The 27159-nt window shown below is 38.2% G+C and overlaps 2 protein-coding genes and 1 long non-coding RNA gene across 3 annotated transcripts in view; all 3 read right to left on the reverse strand.

The window, feature by feature from the left end:
• Positions 1–4467: 4467 nt before the first annotated feature.
• The window catches only part of LOC110146546 (uncharacterized), a 33698-nt gene continuing 11006 nt past the window's right edge, over positions 4468–27159 (reverse strand). Inside the window, exons 2-3 of the long non-coding RNA XR_011484617.1 lie at positions 10686–10754; positions 4468–4717 (exon numbers count right to left, since the gene is read on the reverse strand). This is a non-coding gene — a long non-coding RNA (uncharacterized lncRNA). The remainder of the gene's footprint in view (positions 4718–10685; positions 10755–27159) is intronic.
• On the reverse strand, positions 8732–10667 carry LOC139029628 (olfactory receptor 7A10-like). The gene has a single exon (XM_070458399.1). It carries the CDS (start codon positions 10271–10273, stop codon positions 9305–9307), a length of 969 nt encoding a protein of 322 aa, XP_070314500.1. The 5' UTR covers positions 10274–10667; the 3' UTR covers positions 8732–9304.
• LOC139032061 (olfactory receptor 7A10-like) lies at positions 24863–25687 on the reverse strand. The gene has a single exon (XM_070458388.1). The coding sequence runs from the start codon at positions 25685–25687 to the stop codon at positions 24863–24865; it is 825 nt and encodes a 274-aa protein (XP_070314489.1).

The raw sequence follows: 27159 nt of genomic DNA on the forward strand, positions 1-27159 counted from the left end.
TCTGGATTTGATCACTGGGTCAGGAAGATCCCCTGGAGAAGGGAAGAGCTACCCACTGCAGTACTCTTGCCTGGAGAATTTCATGGAGAGAGGAGCCTGGCAGGCTATAGTCCATAGGGTCAGAAACAGTCGGACATGACTGAGCAACTAACACACACACACAAAGAATGCTTTCCAATAGTTAACTGAAAGTGATGCAAGTTTTAGAAATAGAACTAATTACAAAAGGTCAAAAGTAACAATAAGGAATAATAGAGATGTGAAAAAGAGATATGTCCAGTTGCCCTTTAGTACTGGGTAATTGGTTCTAGGATCCACTTGTTTAGTCATTGAGTCCTGTTCGAACCTTTTGTGACCCCATGTCAGGCTCTTCTGTCCACCGGATTTCCCAGGCAAGAATACTGGAGTATGTTGCCATGCAAAGTAAGCTCGTTTGCATACCCTTTCCCACATAATATATAACAAATATTTTCACTTGAATACTCAATTAAAAGAGGCACTGTGATGTATCTCTATCATATATTGCCACTTCAAGAATGTAATTGCTAGCATTCTTTCCTCTGGTTCTTTCTCATTAAATGGAACATAAAAAGAAACGCCTTCATGTCACTGAATATCCCTCCACAGCTGATACCTTGCTTCTCTACTCTGTTTAACTGCCAAGACCCTTGGTCTCATGTCCTACTGAAAGCCTCTCATTCCTTCTGATTAATTGGGTTTCCATTATATTATTTAATTTTGGCATTAACCCCTGCATTGCTGAGTTCAATTTTAACATCTCTTTTTAGCATTATAAATGAACACATATGTGTTAATCATTACAGCAAACTCTAGGTTCCAGATTAGGCTGAACTGGCCCTATGTAATCTCAGGTAAATATCCCTGGCTTTCACTCTCTCCATCTTCTCCTGAAACACCTACAGGGCTCTAGAGCTCACCTGGGTGGGGTCTCCAAGAAGAAGATCTCCACTTGGAAATGAAAATCCTCCTCTGTGTGAGAGATGATGGAGATGGGAACTCTGTTCCCAGACAAGAAGAGCAGAAAGAAGTCAAGCTTCAGTGACTCAGCCAGACTTAGGACTCCAAAGGCGGCAACCACATCCTGTCCATCCTGAGGGATGCAGCAGGGGACTATACACAACACCCTGTCTGCTCATTAGCACATTTCTCTCTTGTCACAAATGCTTCCAAATAATTGGGCTTCTTGCCGGACACTGACCTGAACAGAAAGAATAATTTCCTTGTTGAATCTCTGTTCCTATGCGACTGGGCTATAAGCCAGGTGAATTCAGTTTTTATCATTCCTTATCTAATACTTCTCCTGACTTCCAGAGATCTAACCTTAAGTTGTTTTTTCCAGTGTATAATATTGAGCAACTCATCTTGCTTAAGTTTCTTGGACTTTCAAAGTCCTGACTTGTGATGGGGATAAAACTCCTGATATTTCTAGAAGGTTGATTTTTTTTTTCCTCCTCAACAAAAGGGATACAATTTTTTCTATAACATAAAACTTTTATAATATAGTCCTTAGCTTTGTGACACTTTTGCCAAATAATGAGGGATTTCATATTTATATAGCAGTAGAAGTGTTACTTAAAACTTCAGTATTAAAAGTTTGTTAATTACAAGAGATATATTTAGGCCTTAGCACTTTATATGTATTGTCTAATTGTTTTGAAAAGTCTTGTTTGTGCATGCTTAGTCATTTAATCATGTATGACTATCTTGTAACACTATGGACTGTAGCCTGCCAGGCTCCTCTCCATGGGATTTACCAGGCAAGAGTACTGGCATGGGTTGCCATTTTCTCCTTCAGGGGATCTTCCTGATCCAGGGATAGAAGATGTAACTCCTGTATCTCCTGCATTGCAGATTCTTTACTCACTGAGCCACTGGGGAAGTCCTATTGTCTATGAACAGTTACTATTATTATCTCTGTTCTTCATGCAAGAGTGGAGTTTAGAGGGATTTAGTGATCTGCTTACATTATAGTCTGAGTAACAAATGGAGTTTTGATTGGAAATATGTCAGGATTCTTTCAGTTCTCAAACTCTGTATCAGTGTTTATCATCCATGTATGATTTTCCTCCTGTGGATATTTGACATTGTCTGGGGGGACAGGCTGGTAACACTGGCAATGCAGAGAATAAACACCAACAAATAATCATCAAACACAAATGTCAATGGTAAGAATATCAATTCTGGACCAACATTTCAACTTTTTGATGTGCACAGGAGTCACTAGTAAACTAGGGAACTAGTGATGCTAGTTCAAATATAAATGCTGATTCAGTATGTCTCCTGTGAGCCCAGAAACTGTGTTTCTAACAAGCTCCTGGATGATATTGATGCTGCAGGTCCTAATCTATGGACCACTGTCTGAGTTGCAAGACTGTGGTCATGTGTTAAGAGTCAGGTGTAGTTAAATTTTTCTTCACCATGTATTTTGCTAATATAAGACTTTAATGAAAAGTATATTCAACCAATTCAGAGGCTACCATATACTGTGTATGATATTTATTACAAACCTCAAGGAACTTCATTTAGTATACTTCTGAAAAGACTGTGTCGTAAACAGAATGTGTTATTGTGCTCAGTTGAATCAGACTCTTTGTGACCCCATGGACTGTAATCCGCCAGGTTCCTATGTCCATGGGATTTTCCAGGCAAGAATACTGGAGTGGATTGCCATTTCCTCCTTCAGGGGATCTTCCTGACCCAGGAATCAAACCTGCATCTCCTGCATTGGCAGGTGAATTTTTTACCACTAAGCCACTTGGGAAACCAGTAAACAAAATAAGGACTTCCAAAAGATGTCTACCTACAAATCCCAAAAACCTTATAATATGTTAGTTTATATATTATAAAAATATATTACATATTATATAAACTTAATTATATATTAAATAAACTTTTGTCTCAGTCAACTAAGTTTAAGCCTCTCATTTCATTTGTTTAGCTTACCTTGGGTGAGGATATGTTACCTTGAAATTCCATCTTAATAGAAGACTAAGTTTAAAGTACTTCCGGAGACAGGCTACCCACTCTAGCTGGCCCAGTAAATGGCCTTTTCATAAATGTAAGTGTGAGCCTGATGGTCTGGTTCTGAGGCCTTTGAGGAATAAATATAAGAAAATAATTTACTATGAAAATTAAGGTCACTGATTCTATTTTAATTCTGTTTCTGAATTTCTACACTTAACAGTTCATGTTAATTCAAACATTCATACTTTGATTTCTATCCTCTCCAACTTCTTCTCGAATTCTCTTTCACCATAAAGGAAGAGATCATAGTTGTCTGTGCATTTTTACATAAACGTGTTTGTGCTTATTTGAAAGAAGAATGTGTACAAATGCACATACACAGACCACTCCCATGAATGTTTTCTTTGAATTTAATGATATATTTCCACACACTTTTTAAATTCACCATACATCTCTCTGAAGTTGTTTTTTTGTTTTTTAATCCCACAGTAGCTTCAGAAATATAGGCTTCCCAGACGACTCAGTGGTAAAGAATCCACCTGCCAATGCAGGATACATGGGTCAGAAATATTCACTGGAGAAGGGAATGGCAACCCACTCGAGTATTCTTACCTGGGAAATCCTGCCAGAGAAACCTGGCAGGCTACGGTCCATGGGGTTGCAAAGAACCAGACACAACTGAAGCAATTTAGCATGCATGCACTTTCAAAAATAAGAAAATTGAGGTTTATGGAAACTAAATTTTTACTAATTACATACAAAACCCTTAACGGGTATTTTGTATTTTCTTGAATTATTAATATATACAAATGCAAAACTGCAGTATGCCATCTTGATTCTGTAAAGTTTCTTTAATTCATCAAAATTTACACTTAATGAGTGCAATTTATTATGTTCATTATATGCCAATGAATTCTTTATTTTTTGTAAATTAATTTAACTGGAATTCTTTAAATGAAAAAAATCTCTTGGTTGAAGTAGGACCTAGAAAGCACAAAAATAGCTGATTCACCCTTAAAATGAGAGAAAGGTATGTTTTCTAACCATGAAAAAAGCAAAGTGTCACATACATATAGGATCAGTGCATTGAAGTCAAAGTAATTTATATGTTAAATATGGCTTTTTTTTCTGTAAATAGAATTTTAATAATAGAAATGAAGTAAACTGACCATAAATTGGCTCAAGACCAAAAGGCACTATAGACACACATGGGACATGGATGAGCCTTAAAACCCACCGCAGAGCCTGACAGCTGACTCCACACTCATAAGGAACCCAGTAGAGTTCAGAACAACTCCACATTGTGTAGCCTCTTTTAATAATAAAGGCATTCAATTAAACCACTTGCTTTTCTGAAGACCTATTATACAACAATAGTTAACTGATACAACAAAGTCATCTGAACTAAGGACAGTTCTAAGAGTTCACTGCTTCTTATGTCAGTGATCTCTGTTCTGATATTTGAGGACACTTTGTTCATGATAACTCTGATACAGTTTATTTCAGACAACTCTACTAAAATGTGAGGTTCTGTTCCAGGGAACTTGGACAGGTGACAAAGAGTTGTATTTTCATGTAGAAATGTGAGGTTCTGTTCCAGGGAACTTGGACAGGTGAGAAGGAGTTGTATTTTCATGCAGAAAATCTGCTGTCCCTGAATCACATGATTGGAAAGGAATTCAAACTCTCCTGTGAGTCATAACTTCTCATGAAGATTAACATCTTGTTCATTCTGCAAGTAGACATGGAATGAATAATATGATAGTCCACTACTCCTTTAGAGATGATGTTGCAACTTAGAAAAGATTGAGGCATATCATCTATAGAAATGGAAGGATTATATGTACCACAGCTTCCTCATCCATTCGTCTGCTGATGGGCATCTGGGTTGCCTCCATGTCCTGGCTATTATAAACAGTGCTGCGATGAACATTGGGGTGCACGTGTCTCTTTCAGATCTGGTTTCCTTGGTGTGTATGCCCAGAAGTGGGATTGCTGGGTCATATGGCAGTTCTATTTCCAGCTTTTTAAGAAACCTCCACACTGTTTTCCATAGTGGCTGTACTAATTTGCATTCCCACCAACAGTGTAAGAGGGTTCCCTTTTCTCCACACCCTCTCCAGCATTTATTGCTTGTAGACTTTTGGATAGCAGCCATCCTGACTGGCGTATAATGGTACCTCATTGTGGTTTTGATTTGCATTTCTCTGATAATGAGTGATGTTGAGCATCTTTTCATGTTTGTTAGCCATCTGTATGTCTTCCTTGGAGAAATGTCTGTTGAGTTCTTTGGCCCATTTTTTGATTGGGTCATTTATTTTTCTGGAGTTGAGCTGGAGTTGCTTGTATATTTTTGAGATTAATCCTTTGTCTGTTGCTTCGTTTGCTATTATTTTCTCCCAATCTGAGGGCTGTCTTTTCACCTTGCTTCTAGTTTCCTTTGTTGTGCAAAAGCTTTTAAGTTTCATTAGGTCCCATTTGTTTATTTTTGCTTTTATTTCTAAAATTCTGGGATGTGGGTCATAGAGGATCCTGCTGTGATTTATGTCAGAGAGTGTTTTGCCTATGTTCTCCTCTAGGAGTTTGATAGTTTCTGGTCTTACATTTAGATCTTTAATCCATTTTGAGTTTATTTTTGTGTATGGTGTTAGAAAGTGTTCTAGTTTCCTTCTTTTACAGGTGGTTGACCAATTTTCCCAGCACCACTTGTTAAAGAGGTTGTCTTTTTTCCATTGTATATCCTTGCCTCCTTTGTCGAAGATAAGGTGACCATAGGTTCGTGGTACATATACACCATGGAATATTACTCAGCCATTAAAAAGAATTCATTTGAATCAGTTCTAATGAGATGGATGAAACTGGAGCCCATTATACAGAGCAAAGTAAGCCAGAAAGATAAAGACCATTACAGTATACTAACACATATATATGGACTTTAGAAAGATGGTAATGATAACCCTATATGCAAAACAGAAAAAGAGACTCAGTTGTATAGAACAGACTTGTGGACTCTGGGAGAAGGCGAGGGTGGGATGTATCAAGAGAACAGCATTGAAGCATGTATATTATCTAGGGTGAAACAGACCACCAGCCCAGGTTGGGTGCATGAGACAAGTGCTCGGGCCTGGTGCACTGGGAAGACCCAGAGGGATCGGGTGGAGAGGGAGGTGGGAGGGGGGACTGGGATGGGGAATACATGTAAATCCATGGCTAATTCATTTCAATGTATGACAAAAACTACTGTAGTGATGTAAGGTAATTAGCCTCCAACTAATAAAAATAAATGGAAAAAAAAAGAAAAAAAAATAGACAATAAAACTAATTTAAAAAAAAGAAATGGAAGGATTTATATAGGTAGGCAGCACTGGACATTTTCAAACAGGTTTAGGAAGATGATCAATCCTATTGAAATACATGAAACTCTCCAAGTCCTTCACTCCATTATATAAACCCTCTAAAAGATAAACACAAATCTTCCATATGTCAATGAGTAGATTTACAACTTGAAAAGCAAATATTTTGCATATAAAGTATAATTTTAAAATTTGCTTTGTCATATTTAGGGTCATCTATGACTTAATATTGGAAAAAAAAAACTGAGATCATGGCAACTGGTCCCATTACTTCATGGTGAATAGAATGGGAAAAGGTGGAAGCAGTGACAGATTTCCTCTTCTTGGGCTCTAAAATCACTGTGGATGGTGACTGCAGCCATAAAATTAGAAGACAATCGTTTCTTTGCAGGAAAGCTATGACAAACCTAGACATGTGTGGAAAAGCAAAGACATCACTTTGCCAAAAAAGGTCCATATAGTCAAGGCTATGTTCTCTCCAGTAGTCATGTATGGATGTGAGAGCTGGACCATAAAAAAGGTAGAGTGTCAAAGAACTGTGATGCTGGAGAAGACTCTTGAGAGTCCCTTGGACAGCAAGGAGATCAAAAAAGTCAATCCTAAAGGAAATCAATCCTGAATATTCATTGGAAGGATTGATGCTGAAGCTAAAGCTCCAATCATTTGGCCACCTGATGCAAGGGAGCTGACCCACTGGAAAAGACCCTGATGCTGGGAAGGGAGAAGGAGAAGAGGGCAACAGAGGGTGAGATGGTTGGATGGCATCATCGACTCAATGGACATGAACTTGGGCAAATTCTGGCAGATGGTGAGGGACAGGGAAGCCTGGCGTGCTGCAGTCCATGGGGTCGCAAAGAGTCAGACATGACTAGGTGACCGAATAGCAACAATGACTCCAAGTACATATTAAGTTAATTTGTTTATTCTAAGTTGTACTGAATAAATACTCCACATGGAGACACATAACCTAATGACCTATTTCTTGCCAATGGCCATGGCAGGCATTGTGGACATGGAATTGAATAAGAGAAAAGGATCCTAGTGAGAAGATTAAAAGTCAGTGACTGGATATAAAACACAATATAGATAAGAGTCAAGTTCACCTATAAATTAATATAGAGATATAGAAAAGTGATGGCCCCAAAAAGAAAAAACTGTCTGAGATCTTCCTCTAAATCTTGTATAAACATATAAATGTGATTGTTTCTGAGTGTATTTCTTTCCAAGGGAGTATACAACTCATGACTAATCTTTTACTAAAAAAGCAAAACAAAGCATGGCTTCAGGCAGTTCAGTCACTCAATTGTGTCTGACTCTTTGCAACCCATGGACTTCAGCATGCCAGGCTTCCCTGCCCATCACCAACTCCCAGGGCCAATACAAACTCATGCTCATTGAGCCAGTGATGCCATCCAATCATCTCATCCTCTATCGTCCCCTTCTCCTGCCTTCAATATTTCCCAGCATCAGGGTCTTATCCAATGAGTCAGTTCTTTGCATCAGGTGGCCAAAGTATTGGAATTTCAGCTTCAGCATCAAGTCCTTCCGATGAATATTCAGGACTGATTTCCTTTAGGATGGATTTGGTTTGATCTCCTTGCAGTCCAAGAGACTCTCAACAGTCTTCTCCAAACCACAATTCAAAGACATCAATTCTTCAGCCCTCAGCTTTCTTTACAGTCCAACTCTTATATCCATACATGAGTCCTGGGAAAACCATAGTTTTGACTAGACGGACATTTTGAAAGGTTGTTGCTGAACCACGAAAGACGCTGGGATTCTTGGCCTCCAGAGGAGAAGAATTCAATCTGGGGCCAGAGACGAGGCTTGATCACTCAGAGCTTTTGTGTAATAAAGTTTTATTAAAGTATAAAAGAGATAGAGAAAGCTTCTGACATAGACATCAGAAGGGGGCAGAAAGAATACCTGCCTGCTAGTTTTTAGCTGGATGTTATATAGGTACTAGCAGTCTGTTAATGAAAGAGGAATGCCTAAAAACTCAGAGAATGGCACAAGGCCCCTCACCCACAAGATGCATTTTGAGATAATCTTGGCACCAGGTCAGTCATCCTGGGCCAAAAAATTATTGACTTGAATCTTGTAGAATGGCAGATTACAATACAAATAGTTCCATTTATATGGATTAGGAGAACAATGTATGAGGATAACATAGTGGTTTGTCAAGTCAGTTCTGAGCCTTTAGGTGGAACCGACTTGAAGATAGAGTTTGGGATAAATGCATAGTATATTAACATAGTTTAAGACAAACATTTCCATAAGAAAAATGCATTGGTTAGCTCAAGATTTGAGAAAAGTTAAGTTCAGGTGGAACCAGGTGTCGTTATGGCAACATAGTATTTTAAGAGAAACCTCTTTTAAAATTTGTATACAGAAGGGGAAAAAATATATCACTAGTTTGTTTCCTCCTGCCACTTAAGAGAGAGATAAAAAATGTCTGACACTTGCAATCTATTTCCTCTGTTTGGAGACCCTGGCCTTCTTGTGTGTTACCCTCTTACTTTGTTGGCAAAGTAATGTCTCTGCTTTTCAATATGCTGCCTAGGTTGGTCATAGCTGTGCTTCCAAGAGCAAGCGTCTTTTGATTTCATGGCTGCATCACCATCTGCAGTGATTTTAGAGCCCAAGAAAGTAAAGTCTGTCACTGATTCCATTGTTTTCCCATCTATTTGTCATGAAGTGATGGGACTGGATACCATGATCTTAGTTTTCTGAACTAAGCCAACTTTTTCACTTTCCTCTTTCAATTTCATCAAGAAGCTCTTTAGTTCTTCTTCACTTTCTGCTATAAGGCTTGATATTATATTTTTTATTAGAGAAAAAGGATTTTTAAAGAAATCCAAAGTCATATGATTTGAAATAGAAAATAATTTGGGAGAACAGGAGAATGATAAGAGGTAAAACTGCTGAAATTATACCTTCTGGCTCCAAGATTATAAATCCTGTACTCATATGGCCTTGTTCAACTCCAGGACAGTTGCGCCCTCTGTAGCTGTCATCCCCACATATCTTTTCATAGCCCTCTTTATGTCTTTATTTCTCAGACTGTATATGAAGGGGTTCAGCATGGGTGTGACCACTGTGTACATCAAGGAGGCTGTTGCACTTGAGTGTGAGCTGTGGGTAACAGCAGAGCTTAGGTACACTCCTAAGCATGTACAATAGAATAAGGAGACAATTGAAAGGTGAGATGCACAAGTGGAAAATGCTTTATACTTCCCCTGAGATGATGATATTTTACAAATGGAAGACACTATCTTAGAGTATGAGTAAATGATACCAACCAGGGGACCACCACCCAGAAGTGGGGCTGCAAAATACATCACTATGTCATTAAGAAAGGTATCAGTGCAGGCAAGTTGAATCAACTGATTAAGTTCACAGAAATAATGAGGGATTTCTAAATGTGTATAGAAGGCAAGCTGCAAAACCATTAAGGTTTGTAAGAAGGAATGCAAGACACTGATGATCCAGGAGACCAGGACCATAATGCCACAAAGCCATGGATTCATAATGACTGTGTAGTGCAGGGGGTGACAAATGGCCACAAAGCGGTCATAGGCCATCACTGTTAGGAGGAAGTCATCCAACCCTACAAAGAGTATGACAAAGTACATCTGAGTAATGCAGCTTTCATAGCTTATCAGCTTGCCCTGGTTCTGGATGTTCCACAGCATCTTTGGGATGGTGGTAGAGGTAACACAGATGTCTACAAAGGACAGGTTCGAGAGGAAGAAGTACATAGGTGTGTGGAGGTGGGAGTCAGAAATGGTGGCTAGGATGATAGCCAGATTTCCAAACACAGTGATTAGATACGTGGAGAAGAAAATCATGAATGTGATGGGCTGCAATTCTTGTTCCTTTGAAAATCCCAGAAGAAGAAATTCTGAAACTACTGTGAGATTTTCTTCTTCCATTTGTTGAAGTTGAGAATAAGAAAGGAGAAAAATAACATTAGTTATCTTTATACAAATGGCTTTCACTCACAAAATTGAAATGGTTAGTTTACATTTTTCAGTAACAAAATTTATATCCATACTTTTGTGTATGGACCTAATCCTCTGTGGGATTCCCTATTGTTATCCCTGATAAGGAAATTTTCCCATTTTTGGCTTTTTTGTCACCATGTTATGTTCCACCCTTAATGAGAAATTCTATCATTTATTTCTGAAATTCATATTGTTTGCTGATAATTTTCCTATTACTGTCTGGCCTTTGAATGTAAGAAGATGAAAAGCAAAAACACCTAACATGCATAAAAACATCACATATGATGTACCCACAGCTAACTTTATACTAAATGGTAAAAAAAAAAAATAAAAGTTTTACCTGTATGATTAGGAGTGAGGCAAGAATACCCTCTCTCACCACTCCTACTCCACATGGTACTAGAAGTCCCTAGTCAGAGCATTAAAGTGCAAAAAAGAAATAAAACACATAAGATTTGGAAAATAAGAAGTAAAATTGTCTTTTTTTGCAGATGACATACATACAATACAATCCTAAAAAAATCTGTGAAAAATGTTATAGCTAATTAAAAAATTCACTAAAATGCAGGATACAAAATTGACATATAAAAATAAGTAGCAACTGTATATACTAACAACAAGTTATCAAAAAGGAAATAAAGAAAGCAGTAGTACTTACAATAGCATTAAAAACAAAATGTTTTGGAATAAGTTCAACCAATGAGGTAAAGTATCTCTATGCTGAAAATTACAAGACATTGTTGATAGGAATTGAAGAAGATACAAATAAAGGGAAAGTATCCCATGTTTCTAGATTGGAAAAAAAATATTTTTCTTACAATGTTTATATTAGTCAAAGCAAATCTACCAATTCAATGCAATCCCTGTCAAGATTTCACTGGCATTTCTCACAGAAACAGATAAACAATCCTAAAATTCATAAGAAATCACAAAACCAGAAATACCCAAGGTAATATTGAGAAAGAAGGACAGAGCTAGAGTCATCACACCTTCTGCTTTCAAAAGTATACTACAAAGCTACTGTCATCAAAACAGCAGGGTGTAGCATAAAAACAGACACACATAACTATGTAACAAAATTGGGATCCCATTAATAAAATGACACTTAGATGGTTAATTAATCTATGATAAAGAACACATTAATATAAAATAGGGAAAATATGGCCTCTTCTATAAGTAATATTGGAAAAAATTGTCCAGCTACGTAAAGCAGAATGATATTGGACCACTACTTTATGGTAGTCAAAGAAATCTCTCCTAAATGAATTAAAGACATAAGTAGACCTAAAACCATTGAAATCCTAGAGGAAAACATATGGAAATGATTTCTTGGCATAGATCTTGGAAATATTTATTTTGGATTTGACATGTCAACAAAGTATCAAAATAAGAGATAACCAAGTGGCACTACATCAAACTAGACAGCATCTGCAGGGAAAAAAAAAAAAAAAACACAAAGAACAAACTAACAGCATGACCAAAAAAAGATATGGAAATGGAAAAAATATTTTCAAACAAGATATCTGAAAGGGAGTTAATATTCAAACTATAAAAGGAACTCATACAACCCAGCAGAGCTTCCCTGGTGGCTTAGTGATAATCTGCCTGCCAATGCAGGAGTCACAGGAGACATGGTCTTGATCCCTGGGTCAGAAATATCTCCTGGAAGTGGAAATGACAACCTACTCCAGTATTCTTGTCTGGAAAACACCATGGACAGAGGAACCTGGAGGGTTACAGTTCATGGTGCTGCAAAGCTTCAGACACAACTCTGACAACTGAGCATACAACCCAGGAGCAAAAGAAATTCAAATAAAAAAATAAAGAAAGGATATGAGTAGACGTTTTCCAAAGAGATATTCAAATAGTCAACAGGTGCATGAAAAGGCACACAACGATGCTATTCATTAGGGAACTTCAAGTCAAAACTGAATGAAATATTATCTATTCCTGTTATAATGGTGATTGTCAAAAATACTAGAGCTAAAAAGTGATTGTAAGAATATGGAGAAAAGTTAACCTTGTGCACTATTGGTGTTAATATAATTTGTAAAATCCGTGTAATTTGTGAAATGGCCATTATATGAAACAGAATGGAGTTTCATCAGAAATAATTAGAAAGAGACTACAATTCAATAACTTCATCTCTGGAAAGTGAAAGTGTTAGTCACTCAGTCATGTCTAACTCTTTGCAACCCCATGGATTATAGCCCACCAGGCTCCTCTGTCCATGGAATTCTCCAAGCAAGAATACTGGAGGGGGTTGCCATTTTCTTCTCCAGAGGATCTTCTTGCCACATTGGAAATAGGTACACAAATGATTTATTAGCACTAAGGAGATAGAGGAAATTTCACTAATATTTTTGTTTAAAGCAATGACTTGAAACTGAAGAATGTTAAAGTGACACCTCAAATATTTCAGCAAAGAAATGAAAAATTAAAATGCAATGGGGGGAGCAGTCTATGGTTGGTGGATTGATTTGATCATGAAAAGTTGTAAACACTCACAGTTGCCCACAGACACATTTATAATATGTAAAAGAGCTAAATGGCAAGCAGTCAGTTTGTGGAAAAACTTCAATTCTTTGAAAGAACTTAGTGAAAAGCAAGAATGAAAATATTTCAACTCACTATATCTAATCAAATGCCACATACCTATAATTTGCATCAAGAAAGCAAATGTCTAACAAATCCACATATATATTCAGCCTCACAAGGTAATAAACAGTTGCAGAATAAAGCTGGTTGCATACCTTTGACATATAAAATATTTTTTTTTCCCACGTGGCCACCCTGAGTGACAAAAAATACTCTGAAACATGTATCTCATGAAATGCTATTGTAAAGATTCATTTGCAGTCATTCCTTGGTCTTGATCTTCTTATCATATGAGTATATAGTCAAATAGGCACTAATTTAAAAATGAAAGGAAACCCCACACTTCCCTCAACATCTCTCCACAACTAATATCCTATTTGTTTACTCCTATTAATTAATAAGCTCTTGGATATTAATTTCACTTTACTCAAAGTACATCACACTTCCCGGTCCCCCTTCTAACTGGATTTCCATCACTAAGATTTAATTGGTATCACTGACCCTGAAATTGCTGAGTTAAATGTTCACGTCTCTTTACAGCATCATAAAAATACATTGATCTATTAATCAAACAGCTTTTCAGGTGGCACAGTGGTAAAGAATCAGCCTGCCAATGAAGGAGCCATAGGAGACTCAGGTTTCATCGCTGGGTTGGGAAGATCCCCTGGAGTAGGAAATGGCAACCCGCTCCAGTATGCTTGCCTGGAAAATCTCATGGACAGAGGAGCCTGGGTCACAAAGAGTTGAACATGACTGAGTGCGTGCACAGCACGCACCCATGTGCATGCACGTGCACACACACACACACACACACACACACCAAACAAGCTAACAACCACAGTGATCTCTGGACACTGGGCTAGACTGGATTGGCTTTCAGATGACCTCAGATAACCAGATAGCTTCCATATTATCTGATACCTTCTGTATCACTTGGGCAGCAGAACTAACCTGGATGGAAACTCTCTGTATGGAAGTCCTCCCTGGGTGGTGGATGATGGAGACTGAAACTCAGTCCCCACAGATCAGCTGTTAGGGGTCAGGCATCCTTCCCTGATCCAGACCAAGGACAACAAAAGGCTAACTGTGCCCCACGCAATCCAAGTTTGTACTCACAGGGGACTGAAGTGAGAAGGTGTTTACAGCTTTCTGCCTGCTCATTAGGTATATTTCCCTCCTTTACTTCCAAATCCATGTAGATGATTTCCCAGTGGGACACTCATCTAAAGAACATGAGACATTTTTCTGCTGATTCTCTGCTCCTAGGAGACCAGGTTATGAGCCAGGTGAATTCATACTTTATTACTCTTCAATTAACTTCTTCCTTCCAGAAGTCTAAACCCTAATGACCTCATAAAACCTGGAGTTAAAATTTTCTCAAAGTCTAAGACTGAAGATTCTGTATCATTTAGGTCCCCTGAAAATTCACACATTGATTTTCTATTGGGATAGTGTCCCTGAAACTCCAGAAAATTATTATTCCTCTGTTTTAAAAAAGGACAGGTTGTAAAATTTAATATAAAATTTTGGGCAGCATACTCCTTGGCTTCCTGACACTTTGACCAAAACAATTCGAAAACCCATAATTATATCGCAAGATAAAAGCTGTAGCTTAGTCCTTTATTATAAAGTATGTATTAATTACAAAAGAAACATTAAAATAGACATTTCTCCAAAGAAGACATGAAGATGGCCATGAGGCACATAAAAAGATGCTCAACATAACTAATTATTAGATGAATGCAAATCAAATCTACAATAAGCTATCACCTCACACCAGTCAGTATGTCCATCATTTTAAAAAATCTACAAACTATAAATGCTGGAGAGGGTTTGGGGAAAAGGGAGCCCTCTTACACTGTTGGTGGAAATATAAATTGATACAGCCACTATGGAGAACAGCATGGAGGTGTCTTGAAAAACTAAACATAAAGCTACCATCTGATCCAGCAATCTCACTCCTAGGCATATATACAGAGAAAACCATAATTTAAAAAGATAAATGTGCTCCAATGTTCACTGCAGCACTATTTACAATAGCCAGAACATGGAAGCAACCTAAATTTCCATCAACAGAGGAATGAGTAAAGAAAATGTGCTACATATATACAGTAGAATATTACTGAGCTATGAAAAAGAATGAAATAATGTCATTTGCAGCAATATGGACAGACCTAGAGATTATCATACTGAGTAAAGTAAATCAGAAGAGACACATCATATGGTATCACTTATATGGCACAAATGAACTTATTTATAAAACAGAAATAGAGTCACAAATGTAAAAAGGAAACTTATGACTACCAGAGAGAAAAGGGAGGGGTAAATTGGGAATCTGAGGTTGATACATACACACCATTGCTGTAGTTTACTTGATGAGTCGTGCCCGACTTTTGGGGGCCCCATGGACTGTAGCCTGCAAGATTCCTCTGTCAGGGAGATTTTTTTCCAGGCAAGAATACTGGAGTGGGTTTCCATTTCCTCCTCCAGGGGATCTTTCCAACCCAGGGGTTAAACCCTTGTCTCTTGCATCTCCTGCATTGGCAGGCAAATTCTTTACCACTGCACCACCTGGGAAGCCCCAATGCTGTTAATGGGAATGTAACTTGTTACAGTCACTATGTAGAGTAGTATGGAGATTCCTTAAAAAAAAAAAAAAAAGAATGCTAAAATAGAGCTACCATATGATCCCACAATCCTACTCCTGTGGCATATATCTGGAGAAAACCATAATTGGAAAAGACACATGTACTCTGATGGTCACAAACTAGTCAATGGTCACAAACCAGTCAAAGGACATCAAACTCAGGAGAATACTGCCCAACTCTGAAAAGACTGTGAAAAAATACATCTGGATAATGCAGCCTGCATAGATCATGACTTTGTTCCTTAATTACATACTGACTCTAAACAGTGGTTGAGGTGAAACACATGTTGATAAAGGTCAGAAAGAGATAAAGTACATGGGGTTATGAAAATAAGAATCTGATCTGATGGTTGCAGTGACAAGCAGTTTTATGCATACAGTGATCAGGTGCTTGGAGCGGAAAAGTCCTAAAATGTAGTTGCACTTCTGGTGCCTCTGAAAATCCCGGAAGTCATTCTGAAACTCAGGTAACTTCTTCTGGTTCCATGTGGTACAAGTGACTGCCAATAAAGTGTTTTAAGATTAATGTTCACACAAGCTCATGTTAGTAACCTCAAATAAACACTGTGATATAATTTTAAAGCAGACAAATTTCATTTCAATATTTTGTTCATGGATCCATGACCCTTGAGAACATTACATTTCCATTTCTTGCAAGGAATTCCTTTACTAGTCTCAGCATCTTTTTCAAGCATAATTTATACCATTTTTATTAAAAAATATCTTTCATTTAATTAAGGAATATATATTGAGTACCAAATATTTTCCAGGCACTACCCAGGCAAGGAGTATTGGGTACTGAGAAAAAAAATTTGTACAATCCAGTTATGGAGAAAGAATACAAACAAATAAAATAATGATATAATAGGCCAGATGGTGACAATTGTGATGAAGAAAACAGAAACAGGTATAAAAGAAAAAGTGGAGAGCAGCAGCAATTTTTTATTGGGTGTTCTGGCAAGACTGCAGTCAAGATGATGTTTCAAAAGATGCCTCAAGGAAAAGACAACAGGGAGAATGAACTCATCTGGGGAAGTGTGTGTCCGGCAGAGGGAATGGCCCCTGAAAATGTCCTGAGGAAGGTGGCTATTTCAATCAGTCAAGTATAGGAAAGGAAGGTAGTGTCTGGTAGGGGAATGAGAAAGCCAGAGGGTGATGAGAGATGATGTCAGAGAATGTTAAGCAACAAAGTGACCTCCCTGCTGAAGTAATTTCAAGTCACAGGTGTCCCTCCTCCACACCATGTATGTTTACACTTTATTAATCTGGTTGCAAAGACATTCCATGAATTAAAATGGATCTCCCCCCTCCCCATCACCTGTTACCATCCAATGGTTGAGTTCTGGCCTCTGTATTATTAAGGGTCATCTTGAAAATATAAACCCAGTTACTTCTGCACAGAAAAGAAACAGTCATTGTTTTCCTTGTTTGATTTTTTCTGTCTTTTGTTTTCATGCAGCTTATTAAATTTCTTTAAGAGGATTATTACATATATTTAGTTGGACAGTTTACAGATCTCTGTTTCTTTAGGAGCATTCATAGGAGCTGTATTAGCTTCCTCGCAGTTTATGCATGTTCAGTCATGTCTGACTTTTGTAACCACATAAACTGTAGCATGCCAGGTTCCTCTGCCCATGGAATTTTCCAGGCAGGAATACTGAAGTGGTTTCCCATTTCCTACCCAGTGGTCTTCTGGATCCAGTCATTGAACCTATGTCTCCTGTGTTTCTTGCCTTGGCAGGTGGATTCTTTACCACAGCTCCACCTGGGAAGTCCTTTAAGTGGTTTCTTTTTTCCTTGAGTACTTGTGATCCTCACGGCCTTGCATCAGTGTGCGTTTAAAGAAGTTGGTATCTCTTCCTGTCTTGGCATAGAAATTCCTTCACCAGACAGCCTGTTATGTTTCTGGATGGGCCACATGGTTATGTGTTTTGGTCAGCTTCCTTCTGGAGTTCTAAAATGGGCAGGTCTTACATCTGGGCTGGTAAGTGATAAGGCCTGATGCTTGGAGCCCTGGGGATAGACCTGGACTTTGGGTTTGCAGGGGTTGATGAGGCATCAGGGAATACTGGAATAGGCCTGGCAGTTTGGCTGCAAGAGCTGGCCTCATGCTGGGGTAGACTGAAAGCTCTGGTTAACAGGAGTCAAGCTGACTTCGTGCTTACATAAGCTTGGAGCCTAGGGTCTCAGCAATCATATGGTATTCTATTCTCAGGACTGGCCTACAGTTTGAGTCAATGCAGGATGTCCTCAGGCTTGGGGGCATGGAACATTGTTCTCCTGGAGCCTCAGTCTGGGGAAGTCTGCCTGGAGCCTGAGGCTGCAGGGGGTCCCCTGGTGCATGGGTTACAGTGAGGTCAGACAAACACCAGCTTCTTTCTGTCATGGGGAGGGTGACTGTCTCCATGCTTTGTTGCACATTTGTGGAAATGTTGTAATGAGGATAACAGAAAAATGTCTTTACTAATTTTTTCTCCTATTAATGTACAGTAATCAATGGCCTAAAATCCTGACACTTACAAAGGTATTGTTGTATACAGACAGTTACTCAAATGGATGTTTCTAGGGGTGGAAGAATACTAGAAATCCCTATATACCTCGTATCGAGAAGGGCATGGCAACCCACTCCATTATTCTTGCCTGGAGAATCCCATGTACAGAGGAGACTGGCGGGTTACAGTCCATGGGGTCACAAAGAGTCAGACATAACTGAATGACTAGCACACACACAGACACACCATCATATACCATCTTACCGACGTTACTCAGAGAAAATCAGTCTCCTCCATCTATCACCTGTACTTTTAAAATATGTTTTCTTTAATGTATGTCATTATATTCTAATAGGACTTCCCAGGTGGCACTAGTGGTAAATGGATCCACCTGCTAATTCAGAAGCTTCAGGAGATGTGAGTTTGATCCCTAGGTTGGGAAGATACCCTGGAGGAGGACGTGACCACCCACTCCAGTATCCTTGCTGGGATAATCCCATGGACAGAGGAGCCTGATGGGGTCACAAAGAGTTGGACATGACTGAGCGTACAGTATGATACTCTAATAAATTAGCTAAAAGGAAAAAAAAATTAATTTGAGAACGTGAAAGTGAGGTTGCTCAGTCGTGTCCAACTCTTTGCGACCCCATGGACTGTAGTCTACCAGGCTCCTCCAGCCATGGGATTTTCCAGTCAAGAATACTGGAGTAGGTGGCCACGTCCTCCTCCAGGGGATCTTCCCAAACTAGGGAGTGAACTCACATCTCCTGAAGCTTCTGAATTAGCAGGTGGATCCGTTTACCACTGGTGCCACCTGGGAAGCCCTATTAGAATATAATGACATTTTCCAAGACCAGATTTATGGCCCAGGATGTGATCTATTCTGGAGAAGGTTCCGTGTACACTTGAGAAAAAGGTGAAGTTGATTGTTTGGGGGTGAAATGTCCTATAGATATCAATTAGGTCTAGCTGGTCCGTTGTGTCCTTTAAAGTTTGTGTTTCCTTGTTCGTTTTCTGTTTAGTTGATCTATCCATAGTTGTGAGTGGGGTATTAAAGTCTCCCACAATTATTGTGTTACTATTAATTTCCTCTTTCATACTCATTAGCATTTGCTGTACATATTGTGGCGCTCCTATGTTGGGTGCATATATATTTATAATTGTTATATCTTCTTCTTGGATTGATCCTTTGATCATTATGTAGTGTCCTTCTTCTTCTCTTTTCACATCCTTTAATTGAAAGTTATTTTATCTGATATGAGTATTGCGACTCCTGCTTTGTTTTGGTCCATGTTTGCATGAAATATTTTTTCCAGCCCTATACCTAAAGCAACTAGAGAAGGAAGAAATGAAGAACCCCAGGGTTAGTAGAAGGAAAGAAATCTTAAAAATTAGGGCAGAAATAAATGCAAAAGAAACTAAAGAGACCATAGCAAAAATCAACAAGGCTAAAAGCTGGTTTTTTGAAAAAATAAACAAAATTGAAAAACCATTAGCAAAATTCATTAAGAAACAAAGAGAGAAGAACCAAATAAACAAAATTAGAAATGAAAATGGAGAGATCACAACAGACAACACTGAAACACAAAGGATCATAAGAGACTACTACCAGCAGCTCTATGCCAATAAAATGGACAACTTGGATGAAATGGACAAATTCTTAGAAAAGTATAACTTTCCAAAACTTAATCAGGAAGAAATAGATCTTAACAGAGCCATCACAAGCAAGGAAATCGAAACTGTAATCAGAAATCTTCCAGCAAACAAAAGCCCAGGACCAGATGGCTTCACAGCTGAATTCTACCAAAAATTTAGAGAAGAGCTAACACCTATCTTACTCAAACTCTTCCAGAAAATTGCAGAATAAGGTAAACTTCCAAACTCATTCTATGAGGCCACCATCACCCTAATTCCACAACCAGGAAAAGATGCCACACAAAAAAGAAACTACAGGCCAATATCACTGATGAACATAGATGCAAAAATCCTTAACAAAATTCTAGCAAACAGAATCCAACAACATATTTAAAAAATCATACACCATGACCAAGTGGGCTTTATCCCAGGAATGTGAGGATTCTTTAATATCCACAAATCAATCAATGTGAGACACCATATTAATAAATTGAAAGATAAAAACCATATGATTATCTCAATAGATGCAGAGAAAGCCATTGACAAAATTCAACACTCATTTATGATTAAAACTCTCCAGAAAGCAGGAATAGAAGGAACATACCTCAACATAATAAAAGCTATATATGACAAACCCACTTCAAGCATCACCCTCAATGGTGAAAAATTGAAAGCATTTCCCCTGAAATCGGGAACAAGACAAGGGTGCCCACTCTCAGCACTACTATTCAACATAGTGTTGGAAGTGTTGGCCACAGCAAACAGAGCAGAAAAACAAGTAAAAGGAATCAAGATAGGAAAAGAAGAAGTGAAACTCTCGCTGTTTGCAGATGACATGATCCTCTACATAGAAAACCCTAAAGACTCTTCCAGAAAATTACTAGAGCTAATCAATGAATATATTAAAGTTGCAGGATATAAAATTAGCACACAGAAATCCCTTGCATTCCTATACACTAACAATGAGAAAACAGAAAGAGAAATTAAGGAAACAATACCATTCACCATTGCAACAAAAAAGAATAAAATACTTAGGAGTATATCTACCTAAAGAAACAAAAGACCTATACATAGAAAATTATAAAACACTGATGAAATAAATCAAAGAGGACACAAACAGATGGAGAAACATACCGTGTTCATGGATTGGAAGAATCAATATTGTCAAAATGACTATAGTACCCAAAGCAATCTATAGATTCAATGCAATCCCTATCAAGATACCAACGGTATTTTTCACAAAGCTAGAACAAATAACTTCACAATTTGCATGGAAATACAAAAAACCTCGAATAGCCAAAGGAATCTTGAGAAAGAAGAATGGAACTGGAGGAATCAACCTGCCTGACCTGAGGTTCTACTACAAAGCCACAGTCATCAAAACAGTATGGTACTGGCACAAACACAGAAATATAGATCAATGGAACAGAATAGAGAGCCCAGAGATAAATCCACGAACCTATGGACACCTTATCTTCGACAAAGGAGGCAAGGATATACAATGGAAAAAAAGACAACCTCTTTAAAAAGTGGTGCTGGGAAAACTGGTCAACCACCTGTAAAAGAATGAAACTAGAACGCTTTCTAACACCATACACAAAAATAAACTCAAAATGGATTAAAGATCTAAATGTAAGACCATAAACTATAAAACTCCTAGAGGAGAACATAGGCAAAACACTCTCCGACATAAATCACAGCAGGATCCTCTATGACCTACCTCCCAGAATATTGGAAATAAAAGCAAAAATAAACAAATGGGACCTAATTAAACTTAAAAGCTTTTGCACAACAAAGGAAACTATAAGCAAGGTGAAAAGACAGCCCTCAGATTAGGAGAAAATAATAGCAAACGAAGCAACAGACAAAGGATTAATCTCAAAAATATACAAGCAACTCCTCCAGCTCAACTCCAGAAAAATAAATGACCCAATCAAAAAATGGGCCAAAGAACTAAACAGACATTTCTCCAAAGAAGACATACGGATGGCTAACGAACACATGAAAAGATGCTCAACATCACTCATTATCAGAGAAATGCAAATCAAAACCACAATGAGGTACCATTACATACCAGTCAGGATGGCTGCTATCCAAAAGTCCACAAGCAATAAATGCTGGAGAGGGTGTGGAGAAAAGGGAATCCTCTTACACTGTTGGTGGGAATGCAAATTAGTACAGCCACTATGGAAAACAGTGTGGATATTTCTTAAAAAACTGGAAATAGAACTGTCATATGACCCAGCAATACCACTTCTGGGCATAGACACTGAGGAAACCAGATCTGAAAGAGACACATGCACCCCAATGTTCATCGCAGCACTGTTTATAATAGCCAGGACATGGAAGCAACCTAGGTGCCCATCAGCAGATGAATGGATAAGGAAGCTGTGGTACATATACACCTTGGAATATTACTCAGCTGTTAAAAAGAATTCATTCTAATGGATGGATGAAACTGGAGCCCATTATACAGAATGAAGTAAGCCAGAAAGGTAAAGAACATTACAGCATACTAACACATATATATGGAATTTAGAATGCTGGTAATGATAACCCTATATGCAAAACAGAAAAAGAGACACAGATGTACAGAACAGACTTTTGGACTCTGTGGGAGAAGGCGAGGGTGGGATATTTTGAAAGAACAGCATGTATATTATCTATAGTGAAACAGATCACCAGCCCAGGTGGGATGCATGAGACAAGTGCTCAGGCCTGGTGCACTGGGAAGACCCAGAGGAATCGGGTGGAGAGGGAGGTGGGAGGGGGTTTGGGATGGGGAATACATATAACTCCATGGCTGATTCGTGTCAATGTATGACAAAACCCACTGAAATATTATGAAGTAATTAGCCTCCAACTGGTGAAAATAAATGAAAAAAAAAAAAAGGATATCATGACATACATTAAACAACACATATTTTAAAAGTACAGGTGATAGATGGAGGAGATTGATTTTCTCTGAGTAATGCCAGTAAGTCGGTATTTGGGGCAATATGATAGTGTTAGTATAACTAATCAATTAGTTAAAAGGAAAAAATTAAATTTGAGGTATTAATTAATCAAAAATTAATAAGTCAGATAATATTTCGAGTGAAGTATGGAATATAGGTCTTCTATCTGGGAAGAAATCAAAGTGCTATATATGGATATAGGAATTGTGACATTAAGGTGTAGGGATTCATATTTCAGAAACTCATCTTTTCTGTAAATGGATAAACTGGGTATAGACAAGGAGTGAAGTGACCATAAACGTGTTCAAGGCAAAAGAACCTGAGTCACACAGCTTCATGGATGAGTCCTAGAAACACCATAAAGAGACGTCTAGCTGAATACAGACTCATCAAGTAGCGAGCAGGGCTCAGGACCACTCCCCATCATACTGCCTCATTCAATAATATAGTCATTATGATAAGTTATTTTATTTTATGTTGGCTTGTTATGCTGCAATAACTGATGCAATAATTGATACAATAACCCAAAGGCACAGAACTGAGGGCAATGACAATAATCCACTTGATCTTAGTTTTGACATTTATTCTGATATTTGAAGATAGCATTTCTGATTGTATCATTATTTATTTTTATATCAAATTCCTGATAGCTCAGTTGGTAAAGAATCCGCCTGCAATTCTTGGGTCTAGAAGAGCCGCTGGAGAAGGGATATTCTACCCACACCAGAATTCTTGGGCTTCCCTTGTGGCTCAGCTGGTAAAGAATCTGTCTGCAATGCAGAAGACCTGGATCTAATCCCTGGGTAGGGAAGATCCCCTGGAGAAGGGAAAGGCTACCTACTCCAGTATTCTGGCCTAGAGAATTCCATGAACTCTATGGTCCATGGGGTTGCAAAGGGTTGGACACAGCTGAGCGACTTTCACTTTCACAAGTAATGGTAGTAAAAAATGACTACACTGATATCCTTGTTAGCTACCTAGGAGAACTTGGAAGGACATGCAGGTTGGTGCAGAAACTCAGCTGACTGAATAATGACTAAGAAGATTCACATTGTCTTGGGAATCATTTATGATAATAAAGATTGAAGAAATGTCCCTGTATAGGAGATATATAGTAGATGGTTGTGGTTGTTCACTGTCCCTTTAGTGTTCATAATGAAATTTAGAAAAGGATAAGTTATTTTATTTAGAGCAATAGAAAGAATCATGTTTGTATGCATCACTGGAAGATTTCAAGGGAAAAAAGTCAGTAATTCAATGAAAAACCTTAAAACATACCTCCCAAAACTTCACAGCAAAGAATAATTCCCCTTAAACAAGTGACATTTATCTTACTTCAAAAAGTAAATGTATATTTTGAAAAAGAAATATTATGCAGAGTGCTACAATGTATAAGTTAAAGCTTGCTTTATCATATTCAAGGTTGTATTAATCCAATGGTTTATTCAAATATCTGTTTTCATGGATACATCACTAGGATACATGTATTTGGTAAACAAAATCAGGGGCTAGTGTTGGCACTGTGCATATAGGATGTCTAAGAGAAAAAGAATACCCACTCTAGTATTTTTGCTGGGTATTAATTAATTAAAATTAATTAATTAAAGCAAATGATTAGCTAAAATGCACTATATGTTAAATCTATGTAGTTATGAAAAACAACTGTTATTGATACACAAACAGTTGTGCTCATATGGTGAAAAATGGTGGTCTCAGATTTTCCTCTCCTATAAACTTATATAAATTACCCTGTTTTCTCAAATGTGTTCTTCTTTTCCCCCATAGGTTTATTACAGCCTATAATTATGCTTTTAGGAAAACTAAGAGAAGATTACATAAGATTATATATGTCATTTGAGAAAAAAAATACTGAGAAATGCATAGTTTCCCATGAGACAAATGAGATTCTCCAAATATTTAATATTAGAGATTGGGAATAAATTTGGAATAATTGGAAGACAAAAAAGGGGGGAAATGTTCGACATCAGAGACAGAAGAAAGCTTAATAATGGTAGTTAAGTTTTTTAGATAAATGGAAGCCAAAGAAATAAAAATTCTGTAAATAAATAGAAAGAGCAAGTTCTAGTTTCAAAATGTGATTCAAATAATCACAATTTATGGCTTTGAAGTTGTGAGCCCTGAAATCAATACCAGTTCTTCAACACAAGTCAATGATCTCTTTTATAGTTTACTTTGTAAATAATATTTTCAGAGCTCCTTTTATGTCATTATTCCTGAGACTGTAGATGAAAGGGTTCAGCATGGGTGTGACCACAGTGTACATCACAGAGGTGATTGCACTTGAATGTGAGCCATGGGTATCAGCAGAAGCAATGTACACTCCTAGGACTGAACAGTAAAATAAGGAGACAACTGAGAGGTGAGATGCACAGGTGGAAAATGCTTTATACTTCCCCTGAGCTGATGAGATTCCACATACAGAGGAGACTATCTGAGAGTAAGAGTAAAGAAGACATGTGAAGGAACCACCACCGATCAGCACTCCTGCAGAATACATCACCATGTCACAGATGAAGGTGTCAGAGCAGGCAAGGAAGGCAACCTGGCTGGTTTCACAGAAAAAGTGAGGGATTTCATTGTTTGTACAGAAGGACAGCTGCACCACCATTAGGCTCTGTAGCAAGGAATACAGGAAACTCACAATGTACGATAACAGAACCAGGAGACCACAGAGCCGGGGTTTCATAATGACCGTGTAGTGCAGAGGGTGACAGATGGCCACATACCGATCATAGGCCATCATGGTCAGGAGGAAGACGTCCAATCCCCCAAACAGTAAGAAAAAATACATCTGGATGATGCAGCCTTCGTAGGTTATGACTTTGCTGTGAGTCTGGATGTTCCACAGCATCTTTGGGATGGTGGTAGAGGTGAAACAGATGTCTGCAAAGGACAGGTTGGAGAGGAAGAAGTACATGGGGGTGTGGAGGTGGGAGTCTGAGCTGACAGCCAGGATGATGAGCATGTTTCCAAACACAGTGATCAGGTACATGGAGAGGAAAACCCCAAATATGAGGAGCTGCAGTTCTGGTTCCTTTGATAATCCCTGAAGAAGAAATCCTGAAAACTGTGTGTTATTACTGGTTCCATAAAGTAGATGTAATAACTAGAAAATAAAAAATAATATGACTAATTTTCATACAAATGTACATTACTAACTAGGTGAAATATTACAATTAATTAAATATATATATATATATAGCTTGCATATATTAAAGTTTTAAATTAAGCCATATATATATATGCCAATGAGGAAGCCACTACCTAGCAGCCCACATGTATATATGGCTTAACTGCAAGCTTACATGCATGCTAAATTGCTTCAGTCATGTCTGACTCTTTGTGACCCTATGGATGGTAGACCACCAGGCTCCTCTGCCCATGGATTCTCCAGGCAAGAATATCAGAGTGGATTGCCCTCCAGGGGATCTTCCTGACCTAGGGATCGAATCTGCATCTCTTATGTCTCCTGCATTGGCAGACTGGTTCTTTAGAACTAGTGGTGCCACCTGGGAAGCTCAACTCATATATATATATTAACTATATATATATAGCTTGCATATATTAAAGTTTTAAATTAAGCCTTTATATATATATATGGAGAGAGAGAAATCTGTATCTAGACATATATATCTATCTATCTATATATATCTGTATATATATATGTATATATATATATAGAGAGAGAGACAGTAACCCACTCCAGTATTCTTGCCTGAAAAATCCCATGGACAGAGGAGTGTGGCAGCCTGCAGTCCAAAGGGTTTCAGAAGAGTCAGACACAATTGAGCAACTAAGCGCGTGCGCGCGCGCACACACACACACACACACACACACACACACAGCATTTGAATCTCATCCCCTTAAAGGAGTCTTTGTGGCTTTCCTGCCTATGAATTCTTGTCTCATCTTTGTCCTACAAAAGTCCCACAATCTAATCATGAATGAGGAGAGAATATAAACAAGTATATTTCATGCCAGGTGGTGGCAGCTGCTATGAAGTATTGACTCAGATGGTTAAGAATTTTGCCTGCAATGCAGGAGTCCTGAGTTCAATTCCTGGGTTGGGAAGATCCCATGGAGAAGGGAATGGCTACACTCCAGTATTCTTGCCTGGAGAAGCCCATGGACAGAGAAACCTGGCAGGCTACAGACCATGGGGCAGCAAAGAATTGGACATGACTGAGCAACTAACACTCTAACTTTCATAAGAGAAGAGGGCTGTTATTTTTTTTTTAATTGGGAATCCAGGAATCCTGTAAACAAAATGATATTTAAAAAGATACTTCAGTGAGGACACAACAGGTGACAAGAGGTTATCAGAGTGGCATGTGTGTCCTTAAGGGAGAAGAACCTGTGAAAAAAACTGAGGGGTTCTTTTTCCCCAGATATCCAAGTTTCAAACTTAAGCCATTGTTTGGGGGAATGTAAGAGGGAGTTGATGAAGGGTTGTATTAGAGGATT

Source organism: Odocoileus virginianus, chromosome 3, assembly GCF_023699985.2.
Source record: "Odocoileus virginianus isolate 20LAN1187 ecotype Illinois chromosome 3, Ovbor_1.2, whole genome shotgun sequence".
Lineage (NCBI taxonomy): Eukaryota > Metazoa > Chordata > Mammalia > Artiodactyla > Cervidae > Odocoileus > Odocoileus virginianus.